The sequence below is a fragment of the Rhinolophus ferrumequinum genome, chromosome 8 (genome assembly GCF_004115265.2).
Source record: "Rhinolophus ferrumequinum isolate MPI-CBG mRhiFer1 chromosome 8, mRhiFer1_v1.p, whole genome shotgun sequence".
In the NCBI taxonomy this organism is placed as follows: domain Eukaryota; kingdom Metazoa; phylum Chordata; class Mammalia; order Chiroptera; family Rhinolophidae; genus Rhinolophus; species Rhinolophus ferrumequinum.
Genome location: NC_046291.1, coordinates 62,971,537 through 62,987,431, shown reverse-complemented (window position 1 = coordinate 62,987,431; position 15,895 = coordinate 62,971,537). Strand labels below are relative to the sequence as shown.

Below are 15,895 nucleotides of genomic sequence, written 5' to 3'. Positions count from 1 at the left end.
AGGACAAAGCCATGGAAGTTTCTGGGCATATCTTCCACTTCTTACTTGGGTTCATCAAACTCACCTGAGAAGGGGGCTACATGCTCCTGAGAGGATGCTGTGGGGGAAATTCCCGGAGGGACACTCCCAAGAGACTTCTGTGCCTTTCCTGCCCTGCTGTCCGCACACCCCACCCTCAGCACTCGTACCTTGGACGTGTGTCTGGGAATTTGGGCTTGAAGAGGGCTTTCCATGTCTGCTCCTCTTCCCTGACTTCCTGGTGTATTGTATTATTATCTCTCTCTCTTTTATTAATTCAGATATAATTGACATATCATATTTCAGGTGTGCAGCCTAATGATTCGGTATTTGTATATGTTGTGAAATGATTACTACAGTAAGTTAACATCCATCACCACATAGTTATAAATTTCTTCTTGTGATGAGAACGTTTAAGATCTCTCTTAACAACTTTCAAGCAGACAATACAGTATTGTTAGTCATAGTCGCCATGCTGTGCAGTAGAGCCTCCATCCCGATACATAGAGGGGAGGCAGGAGCCATGCTGACTGAGGACACTTCATGTCAGAAGGACCCCACAGTGCTCTGACGCTGGGGCAGCTCCCCCAGAGCCCTGCTGCCCAGTACAGGGCCTTGATGTTGGTTAGAGAAGGACCACTGCCTCCAGAAGCACACAGACAGGGTCTTCGCAAAGATGAGAGTGGTGCCTCACAGGACTCAGGCCCCTGTTGGACGTGATGGGCACAGGGCACACAGGATTTCGTTCTGACACCCCCCCGGCCAGGGGCCTGGGAGCAGAACACCACTCGCTGGAGGACTGCTCACGGGAATCCCGGGCTTTGCTCTGCTCATTAGCATGTTTGCACACTCTCCAGACTTGCAGGTTTGAGTGCTTGTGTCCTGACTGAACTCCACGTACAAGTTTGTGGGGCAGGTGGACAGGGAAGCTGTTTCTGTAGTTTAAGAACTAGCATCAAGCCGCTTCTACTGATCAAAGGGAGCTCTTCCTTTCTAGACTCTAAAAGAAAGGCAGAGAGCACCGCTGAGTTTAGACTTCACCTATCGAAGAAGCCATATGAAGAATTTTTGTTTTACTTAGCTTTTATAGGAATTAGGGTTGAGGTTACTATAATAACATTGTTTCCTCTTTCATTTGAGCTAAAAGTATATCTTTTGGCTTCTCCATAATTAGTAAAATTCTATAATGAAAGCAAGGAAGGAAGCAATAAGACTAAAAATGGCAATATCTGTTTTCACTTCTTTAATGATTATGGGCACAGGAGTTATTCTTTAAATGTGAAGAAAAGTAAATGGGAAACGTCATACTCGGTTGAATATGCATTTTTAAGACAGTAAATTAAAAGGTACAGTGTAAAATGTAACAAACTCGACCCTCCTGGGATTATCAACTTTCCTCTTTAACATACTTGCACTTTTAAGAGTCATTCATCTTTACTTTGTTTTCTAGAACTCCAGTGTCACCTATGTCTACACTATCCCCAAAATTCTATAACTTGGTTATAGAATTTTAAGGCTTTCCATTATCCTTCTGTTTCTTTTATCTTTCAAGGAAAAAAAAAAAACAAAAAGGGTTTTTACAGAATCTTGAACAAATTACAGTAATTTAAAATTATGCATGCAATTAAGGAACTTTTTTTAGAGAGTATTAAATGTTGTCATACGGGAATGGATGTCATTTTGAGCAATAATTGCAGTTTGCCACTTTGGTAAATTAAAGTGACTTGCTCTGGAACGATTACTTGGTAGATGAATTTTAATTTTAGTAGCAAGCCAGTGACTTCTAGCAATGGAGTCTCCTGTTACCCGGCCAGCGTCATGCCAGCCCAGGCCCTGACCGGCCCACTGGGGTCCTTGCCACCAGTGCCTCCGGGCTCCCTTCCAGCTGGCTGTTTTGCTCACACTGTCCCATCAGACGAGCTGCCAGCCATGGGCTTCCCAAAGCTGTGGACTTAAGAGAATTCAGCTCAGCCGAAGACGAGGAGGGGAGGAGCCAGAATGAGCCATGGACTTTGGCCTTACGTCCATTGGCTGAGAGGATCCAGTCATATTCTTTTCTTTCTTCATTTTATTGCACATCCTTTCATTACGCTTTACAGATGTTGCGTCTTTTACAAATTAAAAGTAAGACCCTTCACCAGAAACAGTCCAGTCATATTCTGCATGCCAGTTAGGCAATGCACATTTTAAGTCAGTTGTGTGGATGAGAACCTCCAATACATTATTGAGAAAACTGAGACTCACACTTTCCCGCCGTGCTGCTAATGCCTCTCCTGCTCTCACGATAACATCTCCTTGCCTACCCTCAACCCTGTTTTTAATTTTCTTATAACCATTAAATCCAGACGTTTATAGATAATATCGCTGTTTCCACTTTTTATCTAGGGAGAGTTTCTGTGGTGGAGATGGTTGGAAAGTTTCCATGTAGTTGGGAAAAAATGTAGAGGATGAACCATATAAACCCCTTCCTTGAACGCAGAGTAACCTCAGTTAGAGCTGCTGCTTCCACCTCTGAACTGCTCCATGGCAGTAATTAGCCTTGTGCGTAGAACTAATCTGCGCCTATTCCCTCTGAGCCTCAGTTTGCTTGCCTATGAAATGGAGGTCAGAAAAGAGCCTGGCTCACAGTGATGGGAAACCTCATTGAGATGTTAAAGCTCTTGGAAAAATACTGGGCATTTATTACATAGTCAAGTGAGTTACTTTTATAAGTGCTTTGTCTCCTTTCTGGAAACTGAGACTCTGCTGTAGGTACCTGAAAACTTCTGGAGGTACCTGTTGGTGGTGGTGAAGGAGAACTGCCTGCCATGACTTTTTGATCAGTCCAGGTGACTCACGTCTGCCCTCAAATAAGCATAAGGTCTGCTGCTGCTCTGTGCCGGTGAACAGCCCAGGGAGGCCAGACCTCTGGGCAGCAGGTTCCTGGGGCAGAGCACCCTCCTGTTCCTCCCTGGGTCAGGGGCCTGGCCTCTTGTCCCTTCTGAAGATTCCATGAAAGGTGATTGTAACAGCAGCAGTTAATATTTATTCAGCACTTAGGATGCTGAGGGCTGTGCTAACCGCTGTGTGTGTGTGTGTGAGACGTTCATTTTTAATCTTCACAACAATGAAGATTATGAGGTGAGACTTTTTTTATCTCCATGTTTCAGATGAGGCGGGGGGTGGAGGGGGCAGTTAGTAACTTGCCCCAGAGCACACAGCTGGAGGTACCTGGCACTGGGCAAGCCCATGCTCCACAGGTGCACTTATCACCTGATGTGTTTACAGCCCTGGCTGCCAGCTAGAATCACTGGGGAGCGCCGTGTCCCAGCCAAGTCAGAATCTCCAAGGGTGGGGTGCAGGCATTGGAAACTTTCAAGCTCCCAGGTGGTTTCATTGTGCAGCAGGGTGAAGCACCTGGGCTAGGAGAAGGTTCACAGACCGATTGGGGGTTAAGTGGTAAAAATACCTGCAGCATTGCACCGACAAAAGAAATGTTTTACCCAAGAAGCACATGAAGTGTGAATTGATGACATATATACAGCTTTAGGAAAGCTTTGCCCTTAAGCACATACAGTCCAGGCAATGTCTCGTAAGGTATCCAACAAGACAGGACCTGAAGTACACCTTCCAACATTGTTAACAAAGAGTACCTGTCAGGTAGAATGGGGTCGTGTGCCGCTCTTTTCTTAGGCATCTGAACCACACAGAGGTTGAGTACTTTTCTGAAAATCACACAGCAAATTAGTTAAGGATCTAATTGGGGACTCAGACTGTTATCTATCATCTTTTCCTCTTAGGTTCATGGATCTTAAGAGAGGGTGGGATTCGTGGGTAACTGGCTGTCAGAGTCACCCAAGAATTTACAAACCATCCCTGCCTGTCCTGCGCTAACCAGAGCCTGGTATTCCCCTCAGAGATGTCACGTCATGTGTGTTTTGAAAACACTGCAGGTTTCTTCTGTACTCCCCTTTCTAAGAATCGATTTCTGAGGCCTTGATAAAATTCCCAAGTATTTCACCAGCATTATCCTATTATTTTCATACTAATGCTAGTTGCTCAAAGGGAAACAATTTTCTACAAAACCCTTACTTTTGCTTAGCACTTGCGATTTTAAAATACTTTCAAATCCTGATTTGAATCTGGTGCTGTTTTTAAGAGCATGTCGATTTGTGGTGCAGGCTCAGCAGGGATTAGGCCGTGTGATAAATGTCAGTGTTAGGACAGGGATGCCTTTCCGTCCACGAGTGCTGGCTGGCAGCCGCAGCATGGAGGCTGGGTTGGGGCTGAGGTGGGTGGAGTTAAAAGATGGTCCCCTCTGATGGGTGTAAACGGCGGGGTGGGTGCTGGCTCATGGGGTCTCCTCAGCACTTGTGCATAGTCTGTCCTTCCTTCAATGTAAGTAATGTCCCAGAGGAGGGGAGGCTCTGACGCGTGGGCCATCCTGTCGTGAAAGGCCTTTGTTTGCCAGTCTTCTCTGTGAACGCGGAATCTCACAACCAGAGTCCGGTGCAGTGGGCTAAGCTGGAAAGTGGGATGCGGAGGGGACGGGGAGTGCCTGGGTTGATGTGTGCGTGGGGGTGTGGTTGTGTGTGGACACGTGTGTGCCCAAGGGGGGAGTGCTGGGAGTATTCATTATAGGGTGGGGCGGGACTTCTCTCTGGTGACCTATAGGAAGGGATCAGAGACCTATAGGAAGTGACCCTTTCTCACCCGTATCTATGGAAAGGGCATTCCTGGCAGAGGGAACCGTAAGGGTAAAGGTCAGGGGGCTGGGGTCTGCTTGCCAGTGTTGTAGGACAAACACTGGGCCCAGTGTGGCCGCAGTGGGGGAAGAGAAGGGAAGGATGCTAAGAGAGGAAGTCAGAGAGGGAGCTGCAGGACTGGATCACGTCGGGGTCAAGCTTCAGCCACAACCATGACTTCAGATTTTCCACTTGGAGTTTTAACCTGTCTGTCTGCCGTCCCAGTGTTTGGAGTTGTGGTTTCACCACCTGGTAATATTCATTTCTATCAGTTTGTAAAAAGTCTGTCAGCTACTCTTGTGGACACATATCATTGAAATAACTTGAATTTTATATGACTTATCGTCTCTCTGTATCTTTTAATGATCCCATGTGTCTCTAGTCAAATGAATGACATGGTCTCTGTGGTTTTCACACTGAGTGGGCCGCCCGGGAGGGCTGCCAGATTCTGTCAGGGGAGTGATCGATGCTACTGTGACCATTGAAGGGAAGTGTTTGAAGAAATGCAGTGAGCATCTTAATGGGTGTTAAAGGAATGTCGTTTTTTCCAATGATCTGGAGATGTGCAGAAGATATTAGTACAACTGCCTTTCCATGAGGTATTCAGTGATTTTATTTTAAAATATGTAGCTAAACTTCCCGATCTGTGGATCCACGTAGTTTAGTGGGTGGTGGATGTGTAATTAGAAAAAGATTATTTTCTGGAAGTTCTGTGCTGTCAGCAATCCCGGGTCATACGACCATTTTCATGTGTTCTGCCTTTTCTTGTAGGTACACTTCCTAGTGAAGAAAAGAGAGGATTTGCATTTACTTTGGGGCCTTGTTTTCTCATTGTTACTCCTGTAATCCTGTGATGATTATTTCATTGCCAGAAAAATGAATTTTCCATTTTTATTTAGATTCAGCGGTTATTTCTCAAAGTTTGGTCCCCAGACTAGCAGCCTCAGTGTCAGTTGGGAACTCATTAAAAAAGCACGTTCTCAGGCCTCGCCGCAAACCTACTGAATCAGAAGTCTAGGGGGTGGGACCTAAGAATGAGCTTTTTTAATTTAAATTTTTAATTTTGGTTAAAAAAAAAAAAAGAAAAACCCCACATAACATAACATTTACTCTATTAATTGTTTTTTAAGCGTACAATTCAGTAGTGTTAAGTATATTCACATTAGCGTGCAACAGACCTCCAGAAGGTTCTCACTGTGTAAAACTAAAACTCTGTACTCATTAAAAAAACTCTCATTTTGCCCTCCCCCCAGCCCTTGGCAACCATTCTCCTTTCCGTCTCTATGAATTTGACTACTCTGGGTGTATATAAGTGGTATGATACAATATGTGTCTTTTTGTGACTGGCTTATTTCACTTAGCCCGTCTGCAAGGTCCATCCATGTTGTAGTATGTGTCAGAATTTCCTTTCTTTTAAAGGATGAATAATATTCCATGGTATGCACATACCACATTTTGTTTATCTGTTCATCCATCGATGGACATTTTCGCTTGCTTTCGTCTCTTGGTTGTGTGGTGAATAGTGCTGCGGTGAACAGGGCAGTGCAGATCTTTCTTTGTGACCCTGATTCCATTTTCTTTGGATACGTACCCAAAAGTGGGAGGGCAGTACCTTGAGGAACCTCCACAGTGTCTACCACAACTGCTGCATTGTTTTACGTTCCCAGCACCGAGAATGCGCATTTTCAGCACAGTCCAGGGAACACTGGAGTGCGCTCAAGTTATGAAAATGAGGAGACTGCCCTTCTCAATAAACGTCGTAAATGTTTTGACATTACCTGAGAAAGTAATCTTGTTGGGGGACGTTATCCAACAGGTGAGCCGTCTCCTGATTTTGGGAGGGGCCAACGTGAACTACAGGACAGAAGTGCTAAATAATGCCCCGATCCTGTGCGTCCAGTCCCACCTCGGCCACGAGGAAGTGGTCACGCTGCTCCTGGAATTTGGTGCCTGCCTGGACGGAATTTCAGAGAATGGCATGACTGCCCTCTGCTACGCGGCAGCCGCTGGCCACATGAAGCTGGTGTGTCTGCTGGTCAAGAAGGGGGCGACGGTAAGCAGCAGCCTTCCCCAGTGGGTGGGGACGTGTCTCCCTATCCTTGCTAGAATAATCCGCCGGGCCCGTCTTCTTTTGTCGCTTCTTTGTTGAATTGCAATGAGCAGAAATCACCACATAAACAGAAAGGGTGGAGCTACAGGCACTCCTCAGTGCGATGTTGCCTGATGGGGGTGCAGCCTTTGGAGAGCGAGGGGCCGTGGGCGTTGCTCCTAAGTTCTTACTCTGCTTGACATTGCCCACGGGGAGGCCGGATGCCACGGACACTCTTGGCCACCAGCGGCATGAGTAGGGCCTTCCTTTCCAAAGCCTGCAAGTATGGACCTAGAACTTATCACAGAATTTAACACAGCACTGATTGGGTGAAAAGATTCAACTTTTTTTTTTCCTCTGCTTATCCCATTTCATTTCATGTCTTTTTAAAAAAAATAATAATAAAATGAATTCTGTGGGTCTAGGCAGCCCAGAATCTTCATTTCTCCACTTGCCAGCTAGGACGTTGGGCAAGCTGTTGAGCCTGTGGGCCTCAGGCTTGTCATCTGTAAAATGGGCATAACAACACTATATACCATAGGGCTGTTGTGTGAGCATTTGATAAATCAGTATATTAACATTAATATGAAGTAACAGTATATTATTAAAAAGTTACTTTAGAACTATCAATGTTAATAGATTAAATGAGAACTCTGCCAAGCTCACAGTAACTCTATTTAGGTTTACTATAAGCACATTGGGGGGAGATGCCCTTTTGAATAAGTAAAAGAAATAAATCACTAATATTTGTCTTTATAGTTAATTAAGATATTTAAAGTTCAACGAGAAGACATTAGGCTTATAAGAACCATGGGAGCCTTTTGGAATTTTCTCTCAAAAACACATTTGGGACAGATGAACTTTAGCTCTTGGAAGAAGAGAAATGTTGCAGTTAAGCCTCCCTAGTGGGTGTATGAGTGACCATCACCACGTCTCCATTTCCACAGCCAAATTGTGGCTTAGCTTTGTTTGAGGCTAGCAGCCCCTGGCTATCACAGCCGAAAACTCTGTAGGAGAAAGGAGGGGTCATTTAGGTGGTTCTTGCCAAACTTCTGGGTGTGGGTGAAGAACATCCCCAGAATTTACAAGTGAGGAGAGGCTGGACCCTCTTATTGTACTGTCTAGCCCAGTATTCCCTGGTTTAGACAGGGAACGATGCATTGTCTGCTGCCTGTGGACCTTTAGGAGGTATGTTGCTCTCCAGAAAGATGCATTGGAATGTGAACCCCATGTACATATGCAGTGGGATGGGGTTTGCACACAGCACTTGTGGTGCACTTGTGTTCTCAGAGAAAAGGTGATGCTAAACGGTGACCTCCGTTCCTGCCTCCAGGTGGACCACTTGGACAAGAAAGGCCAGTGTGCACTGGTCCACAGCGCACTGAGGGGCCACGGGGACATTCTCCGGTACCTGCTGACCTGTGAGTGGTTGGCCGGTCCTCCCCAGCCAGGTGCACTGAAGAAGAGCCAAGCCCTGCAGCAGGCGCTGACGGCGGCTGCCAGCATGGGCCACAGCTCGGTGAGTGGGACTGCAAGGTTCCTTTTTGGGTAACTGGAAGCTGTAGCCCAGTGGGCTTGGTGCTTGTGCCAATCCCCTTCTGAGTTGCTCACCTGTGATGCATGGGAAGAATGAAAGAAAAGGAGGTTTTCAAGAAGTAGCAGTTGGCTTCACCACGTGTAAAGATCTGTTGGCATCACACCCTTTCCGTGCATGACAACCCAGAGCCCGGTATCGAGGGTGCATGCATGCTCAGGTATGGGGGCAGGCCGCTCGCACGTGGAGCCCTTCGCAATGTTTGTCATGTTCAGTCTCTGCTCTTTCTTACCTATTTGCCTCTTCCTTCCCTCTTCCGCTTTTATCCTTCTTTTACACTCTTGCCCTGCTGTCTTACCTTTTTTTTTTCATGCTTTGGTTCATTCTTTTGTCCTTGAGATCTTTTAAAAATAATCACATGGAATCCTAATTCTAAAATTGTTCTTGAGTATTTTTAAAAATAGAACTTCAGTGCTCTGGTAGGATGTAAGAACGCGTGTCATTTGCAGTTCCTACATTGTAGGAAAACGTCACGCAGTAGTTAAATAGAGCACTTATTTCTGGTAAGTTGTCGGTATTCCTCGGTTTGAAGATTTAATTGTCATCTCCTGACCCATGCCTGAATTTAATAGTATTTTTAACTGCTTCCTTCAATGGATTTCTCACTCTGCATTAGCCTCAAGCAATTAGAGATGCCAGTGTTTGGTAAGCTGCTTTATCACAATGATTTAAAGTAAATTTGGTTGCAGAGCTGGCTTACTGGCTGATTTTTTGACATTTAAAACACAGGACAGACATATGTACACGTACACACACACCTATGCACACACATGTGCATACACACATGTGCACTGCTGGCTGGCTAATTGTTGGCATTTAAAACATTAAAAAAACACATATATGGTACTTCAACCGAGACAATATGTGTGTGTATATATATATATATATATATATATATATATATATATGGCAACAAGTTGAATGCAGACATGTATAAAAGAATACAGCTGTCTTGTCTTAAGACAGACATAAAGAAATTTACAAAAATATGAAACAATGCCAGTCAATTGACCTAAATGTTTTAGTTTTGGAAAAAATATTTCATTAAAAAAATAACACATTCCATAAAAATATGTTAAATGTGACCAGGTAATGGATTTATTATTTTTCCTTTAAAATGTAACTAGAAATAGTTTTTACATACCCATACACATAGATACACAGAAAGCATGTTAAATACACATCTCAGAAAATGTGGATGTTTTTCCTTTTTAAACTGTTCCCTAAACCTGGGTCCAGAGTGTGAAAAGTCATCATAGGGAGGACAGTGAATGCCACATGTAAATGAGACCTTTGTCTGAACTCACGTTAAACTCAGTTCATTTTAACGCTGGCTGGGAGGAATACTGTGCAAATGCAACCTCAGCTCAGTCAGTAACCATCGCATGGAAAAGGGCAGGATTCATTCACCAAACGACTTGAAGGGTGTACTCAGAGGGTGTCTTAGCTTCCTAATGCTGTTGTCACAAGTGACCACAGACTTTTAGCCACTTCAAATAGCACACACCTATTCTCTTACGGGCCGGGGGGTCAGAAGGCTAAAATTAAGGTGTCGGGAAGGCAGTGTTCCATCTGGAGGCTCTAGAGGAGAATGTTTTATTTTGTTTTTCTTTTTTTCTAGTTTCTAAAGTCATCTGTATTCCTTAGCTTGTGGCCCCTTCCTCTGTCTTCAAAGTGCATCACTCTACCCTATGCTTCTTCTGACCCATCTCTTCCTTCCCCCGTCCCTCTTATGAGGACAGCTGTGATTATGAGAGGTGTATACGAGATAGGCACCTGAATAATTCAGGATACTTGTCCCATTTTAAGATCCGTAATCGTACCTGCACATTCCCGCTTGCCATAGAAGGTAACTTTCCCAGGTTTCTGGGACAAGGATATGGACATATTTGGGGGCCATTATTTAGTCCACCACAAAGGGTGTGGATAGTGAGACGAGAAAAATGGTTTTGTCGTGGTCTCCTGTCGCTGCTGTTGCTCAAGGTGAATGCTAGCTCTGGTTCAGGGCTCAGACACTTGTGTTTCCCCACGAGCCAGCACTCTGCCTCCATACCTGTGACCCAGCCTGCTCTTTGACGAGGAAGACTCCTGTATGGAAAGAAAGAATAATGCTGTCAGTAGGGAAAAAAAATCATCTGGACAACGCTATTTGTTTTATTTTCTCGCAAAAGTATACATCGCCTCATTTTCTTGTGAAAATGGATTCACCATCTTCTGGTGATTTATGCAGAAACTGCACTTTGTATGATCCCCCATGTCCTTTGTTGATTAGGCTGGCATATTTGGGTCATGTTGGAATTCATTAAAATTCTGAGTACCTGGTAATCCTGAACAATGTTGCTGAAATTCACTGAACTTTTTTTTTTCATTCTGCTCAGAGTGAAAGTGTGAATAGCATATGAATTATGCTTGAAAACGGTTTTCATTATATTTTCTCTTCCTTGTGCAGCATGAGATAATCATGGTTAAAAAAACAACACACTCTTTCCTTTGATACATGGAATATAATAAGCACATATGGCTATGAGAACTCATTAAATCACCTTGCCACTTCTGACAGGTGGTCCAGTGCTTGCTGGGACTGGAAAAGGAACATGAAATAGATGTCAATGGCACCGACACGCTGTGGGGAGAAACAGGTAATTATAGTTCCACTGCTTATAGTCTGGGCCAGCTTGACGTTTTAGCCCTCATTTTGGCCCAATTGTTTTAAGAATGACTTGGGATGCATATATTCTTGTTGTTAGTTTATCACGGCGCATTTGAAGCTTAGAGCTTTTAAAACTTCCCAAATGAACAGTAAAACATTTATAGAATCATATACAATTGGAATCATTTTGAATTAGACTGGCAGTGCCTGTACATCTGGTGAATGTCAGCTAGAAATATCTGAAGAAGGCGTTCCTTTATCCTACGCAGCCTGGTCTTCCTGTGGGCAAGGCAGGAGCTTCCAGCCCCATGTTCAGATGAATCAAAGGTGCTCAACAAAAAAGGTTGTGGTCTGCCTTGCAGGATGAGAGCAGGACTCGGGCGTCCTGAGGCTTACTTAAAATGCTTAATGCAAGCTGCTAAGTCTGTTTCCATTGATGCAGGGTATGTGTGTTTAACTGTAGTGTGGGAAGGAAGCCCACGGTGAGTGTATCTTAATGAAGATCTGAGTTGATTGCCTGTCAGGTTAATATAGGGAATGCTTTGAAATTTTCCATTTGACTGAACAGGTATTAGAAATGTAAGGCTTTAAGTTACAAGCAGTTTAATCGCTATAACCACGAGTGTTTACTATGCATTTCCAGGCTGTGTCCTGAGTGTGTACGTAGTGTTTGTGACTTCCATTTCTCTTGCACAGATTTATTTCTGAATGCTTGCCAATCATTTCTTAACAAGCCAAATGGTAGTATGGAGAGTTTATCAGCAACCTCATACTTAGGAAAAACCTCAGAGTTTTGGGGGTGGGGTGCAGGCCTGCACTTCAGAGTGTCCTGGCACCCTCCCTCTGGGGCTGCCACCATGTGTGTGGCTTGCAGTGCTAGTTGTGATGCCAAGAGAGGAGGTGGCCTGGCCCCTGGTTCCAGGAAGAACGCAGGTATCCCCAAATGGGGTTGGACGACGATTAGGCCTAAACGTGTGTAAATTTAAATACTGCCTGTAATTCTTTATGGAGTCCTTCTCCCACCCATTTAAATAGTACAGGCCGCTCTAATTTGGTGAAAGAAAAGTTTCCATCCGCTTCCATATTGTGCTTTGGGCAGCAGGGTACCCAGGTAGGTCAGTGTGTGACTTTGTTTTATGCTTAGCCAGAAGCTCGGAATCCTTGCCTTTTCATTGCCTACTTTAGCAACTTTGGACAAATCACTTTGACTCCTTGTCAAATGCAGTAAATAGTATCTGCTTTCTAGGATGGTGGCAACGATAAGGAATCTTGTCTAAATGAACCTAATAATAAGAACCCCAGGGGCTCTTGGCACCTAGAAATCCTGACTCATGAGGTCTCTAAAGGAACCCAGGGCTCTATTTTCTTAACACACATCCCAGGTTGTGTCAGATGGCTCTTGGCTTCAGGGCATATGGAGAGCCATTGTGAAAGCTGTCTATAGTGTCCGACTTACTTACGGTGACACATGAGGGGGTCCCATGATGGGGATGGGGGTGAGTGCTGATTGTAGTGATGACACTCCCTGAGCTCAGCTGGGACTCTCCAACCTTTCATACTGAAGACGATTTTTCTTCCTGGAAGAAACATCCAGAGAAGGGCTGCCTTGGAGGGATCTGCATAAGCGGAATATTGTGTCTTTGCAATGACCCATCCTGCATTTAAGTGTCCTGGCTCTCCATTGAGAACCTGCTGGTTTGATAGCTAAAGAGAAACCGTTGACTTCCTGTCTGTCTTAATGAAAAGATGATCATAGCTCAGCCCCACCCTTCCAAAGGCTCATGCATAAAAGTCAGACTCCTTTGCAGCCTGAGAAGTAGTTCACACCCTTCCTCAGCGGGCTTCAGGGTATAAATTTTATCAGCCAGGAGTTTGAGAGACTTTCTTTTTATTTAAACCAGGAAGCTAAGCACTGTTTCTCAGGCGCAGAGGGCCCCAACAGCGCTCTGCGGACTGCATGTCAATAAAACCAGTCTTTCCTTCTCTGCGTTTTTCTATCTGGTACCTTTCTCCTGTGTTTCTTCAAAAATGACCACCAATATCTGCTACCCCGAACCCTTCTAACTTCCAGGTCTGTGGCTGTCAAAGGAATCCTTTGAAATCTCACAGAGGATGTTTCAGATGAGAGAATATCTACAGATTTGGGGCTTTGCACGAGCGTATACTGCATTGCCCAGAGTGAGGCCTGTGTTTGGGGTTCAGCCATGTAGGGTCCACCTTACCTGACCCCAAATGCCTCCTGGAACCGAAGGCCTGATGATGAGACCGTGAGGAGGTGCGTCAGCTCACAGGCCTCTTTCTCACCGAGTGGCGGCCTGGCAGCTCTGGGCTTTTAGTTGCTAGGGACTCTTGGAAGTGAAGCAATTGTTTCCCTTCCCGGTTTTGTTTGGGCCTCATTCCTGGGTGTGGTCAGTGGTGCTTTGTGTCTAGGACACTCTAGGATGGAGCTTGTCTGTCTCTGGCCCCAGCTTGAGGGTAGGATCCCCAGACGGATCCTGTCTGGGGTGTGGGGAGATGATGGAACAACTGGAAGCTTAGTAGGAAGAATGCAGTTCGTTATTTGTCTTTGAACCCTTGTATAAGTTTATGCAAGTCTGTCAGTATAGCTTTATCTGTTAACAGCTTGGCTTTAAAATACCAGCTGATGAGGTTACAAGGCAGAGTCTCTTGGGTCTCTTTTTGGCTCACCTGCCCAGACTGGAAGGGGCTCATTGTTTTCTGTGCAGCAATGCCGCCCTATTGGGGGCACAGTTACCTGCCCATCTCGTCTCTCACCGCCGCATTCCAGAAGTGGGGGTGCTAAGTCCGGGCACAGAGGCCTTCTCCACTTTTCTGCCACGAAAGACTCTTGCAATCTCAGTGCATCTACTCTGTGCTGCAAAAGTGTGGTTTTCATGCCTGGAGCTGATTGGAAGTAGCAGGCCATTGGTGAGAGATGATGACAGCTGACAGCCAGAGAGGAGGGGACACAGGGAACAGCAGGCTCGTGTGAGGTCCCTTGTCACTCAGGCCAGTCTATGTGGGGATGGCTGGAGTTGGGACAATTGTGTATCTTTAGTTACTGTGCGTCTCCCTGCTGGTGGCACAGAGTCATCAAATGTCATCACAGAAAGAGGGTGGTTCCCATCTTAGGTTTAAATAGACAAGAAAGTGTATAAGAAATTTTTAAGACTGAAATGATAGCAGCGTTTACTTCAGGGTTTATTGCAATAAACATACAGCTTTTAGAAAACGGACAGAATGTCTCTGTCTGTTTGAGAGAGCGGAGAGCTGAATTTATGTATGTAAGTTTCCCTTTTCACCGGCATCTGAGGCCATTTGTTTTGTAGGTCTGATGTTTAGAGTCCAGCCCTTCAAAATTCGTTCTGTAGTCCGGTTCTCGTGCTCACTCAGTTGGAGAAGCCAGAGGACCCACAAGCGAAAGCTCAGAGCTTCCGAGGACGGGACTTGCTGGTGCGTCTCTCCACGCAGCAGCTCTGCCCAACAGGCTGCGAGGTCCTCTACTCCTTGATATTCACAGATTTTCTCGGTCTCGGTCTCTTGGTTTCTGGGCAGCCTGGTCCATGACAAGAACCCATCAGATGCATGTGTTAACTCTGTTTTCAGGCATTCCACAGTCATGGCAAGTAAGTGCTGGCTCCCACGAAGTCCAGACCTAACTGAGTTTCTGTTGCCACGTCAGTGTTTGATGTGAATTAGCCCAAACAGAAATTGATCCGAGATGTTTAACTGGTAGCCTCACACTGTTGTGAACTGTCAGAGGAACTGTGTTTCTAAACTCCAGGCAACCGTCAAGTCTATGAGCCGTCTGTGTTTCTGGTCAGAACGTCTGGCTCTTTGCAGGGGAATGGAGGCCCTTCCATTTCGGCGTTTGCCATTTTACGTGCAAATATGCCTGTCTTGTAAACAAAGCTTTCCCCACCCTGACTCCGTTAGGTCACTTTGCAGTTCCCTTCGTAGCACTTACCACTTATAAATTCGATTGTTGAGATTGCTTATTTGATAAAAGGCTGTTTGGCCCAAACTGTGGGCTTCAGGAGGGCAGAAATGTCCTTATCTCTGGTGCTCACCTGTGTGTATGGCAACTGTCTAGCCTAGTGTTTCCAATAGAACTTTGTGTGATGGTGGACATACTCTCTTTCTGTGCTGTCCAACCTGGTACCCACAAGCCACTGGCCTTGTCTGGTGTTCATCACAAGGTGTTGACTAAATGGACATGTGAGTTTATAGAAAACAAAAAAGTCGTGTAATTTTTAAGGCAGGTGGCATTCATTCTGCAGAATGATTTGGGAGAGATTTTGTTGTTGAAGTGGGAGGGGTAAGGAGCCCCCTCACCAGCTGCTCATAAGGACCCAATCTTCTGGTTTCTTTGTGTCTGTCTTAGCACAGGTCATGTCGTGCTGGATTCCAAGCTGACTTCAAAACTCTGGTCCTAGGCACCGATGCCACACATGTGCTGTGAGTGTGGTTGGATGCTGGATGGCATCTTTAGGAACACAGCTATTAGCACCCTAGTGTGGTGTGGGCATGGCCAACAGGACAGAATGGCTTGTGCCAGCCCCATCTTTGTATCCATGGCGTCTCCCTCCCTGCTCCTCTAACCCAGCTACCTGCCCCAGGATATGCTGTGCCTTCACGCTGTTGTCCCCTTGGAAACCCTTACTGCTTTATAGCTGGTCTGCCAACAGGCCTTGAGCTCTGAGCTTCACGCACGGATAGGATGCCGTCCTGCCCCTCAGCGGACTGTTCCCAGGGCTGCCTTTCCTAATTTCTGAAAGAGGATGCCCAATAGAGATGGTTAGATGTCCTATGGAAATACT

General features: G+C 45.4%; 1 protein-coding gene and 1 long non-coding RNA gene across 10 annotated transcripts in view; one reads left to right on the top strand and one right to left on the bottom strand.

The window, feature by feature from the left end:
* The window catches only part of TANC1 (tetratricopeptide repeat, ankyrin repeat and coiled-coil containing 1), a 219,008-nt gene that overhangs the window by 180,282 nt on the left and 22,831 nt on the right, over positions 1 to 15,895 (top strand). For all 9 annotated transcript variants that reach the window (XM_033112025.1, XM_033112024.1, XM_033112022.1 and 6 more), the window contains 3 exons: positions 6,559 to 6,795; positions 8,165 to 8,350; positions 10,986 to 11,064. In XM_033112025.1, the coding sequence (XP_032967916.1) occupies positions 6,559 to 6,795; positions 8,165 to 8,350; positions 10,986 to 11,064 (502 nt within the window). The remainder of the gene's footprint in view (positions 1 to 6,558; positions 6,796 to 8,164; positions 8,351 to 10,985; positions 11,065 to 15,895) is intronic.
* Positions 9,623 to 13,420, bottom strand: LOC117025806 (uncharacterized). The gene is made up of 4 exons (XR_004423659.1): positions 13,298 to 13,420; positions 12,536 to 12,652; positions 10,969 to 11,048; positions 9,623 to 10,513 (listed from the first exon to the last, which is right to left on the bottom strand). It is a non-coding gene; the product is annotated as an uncharacterized LOC117025806 (long non-coding RNA).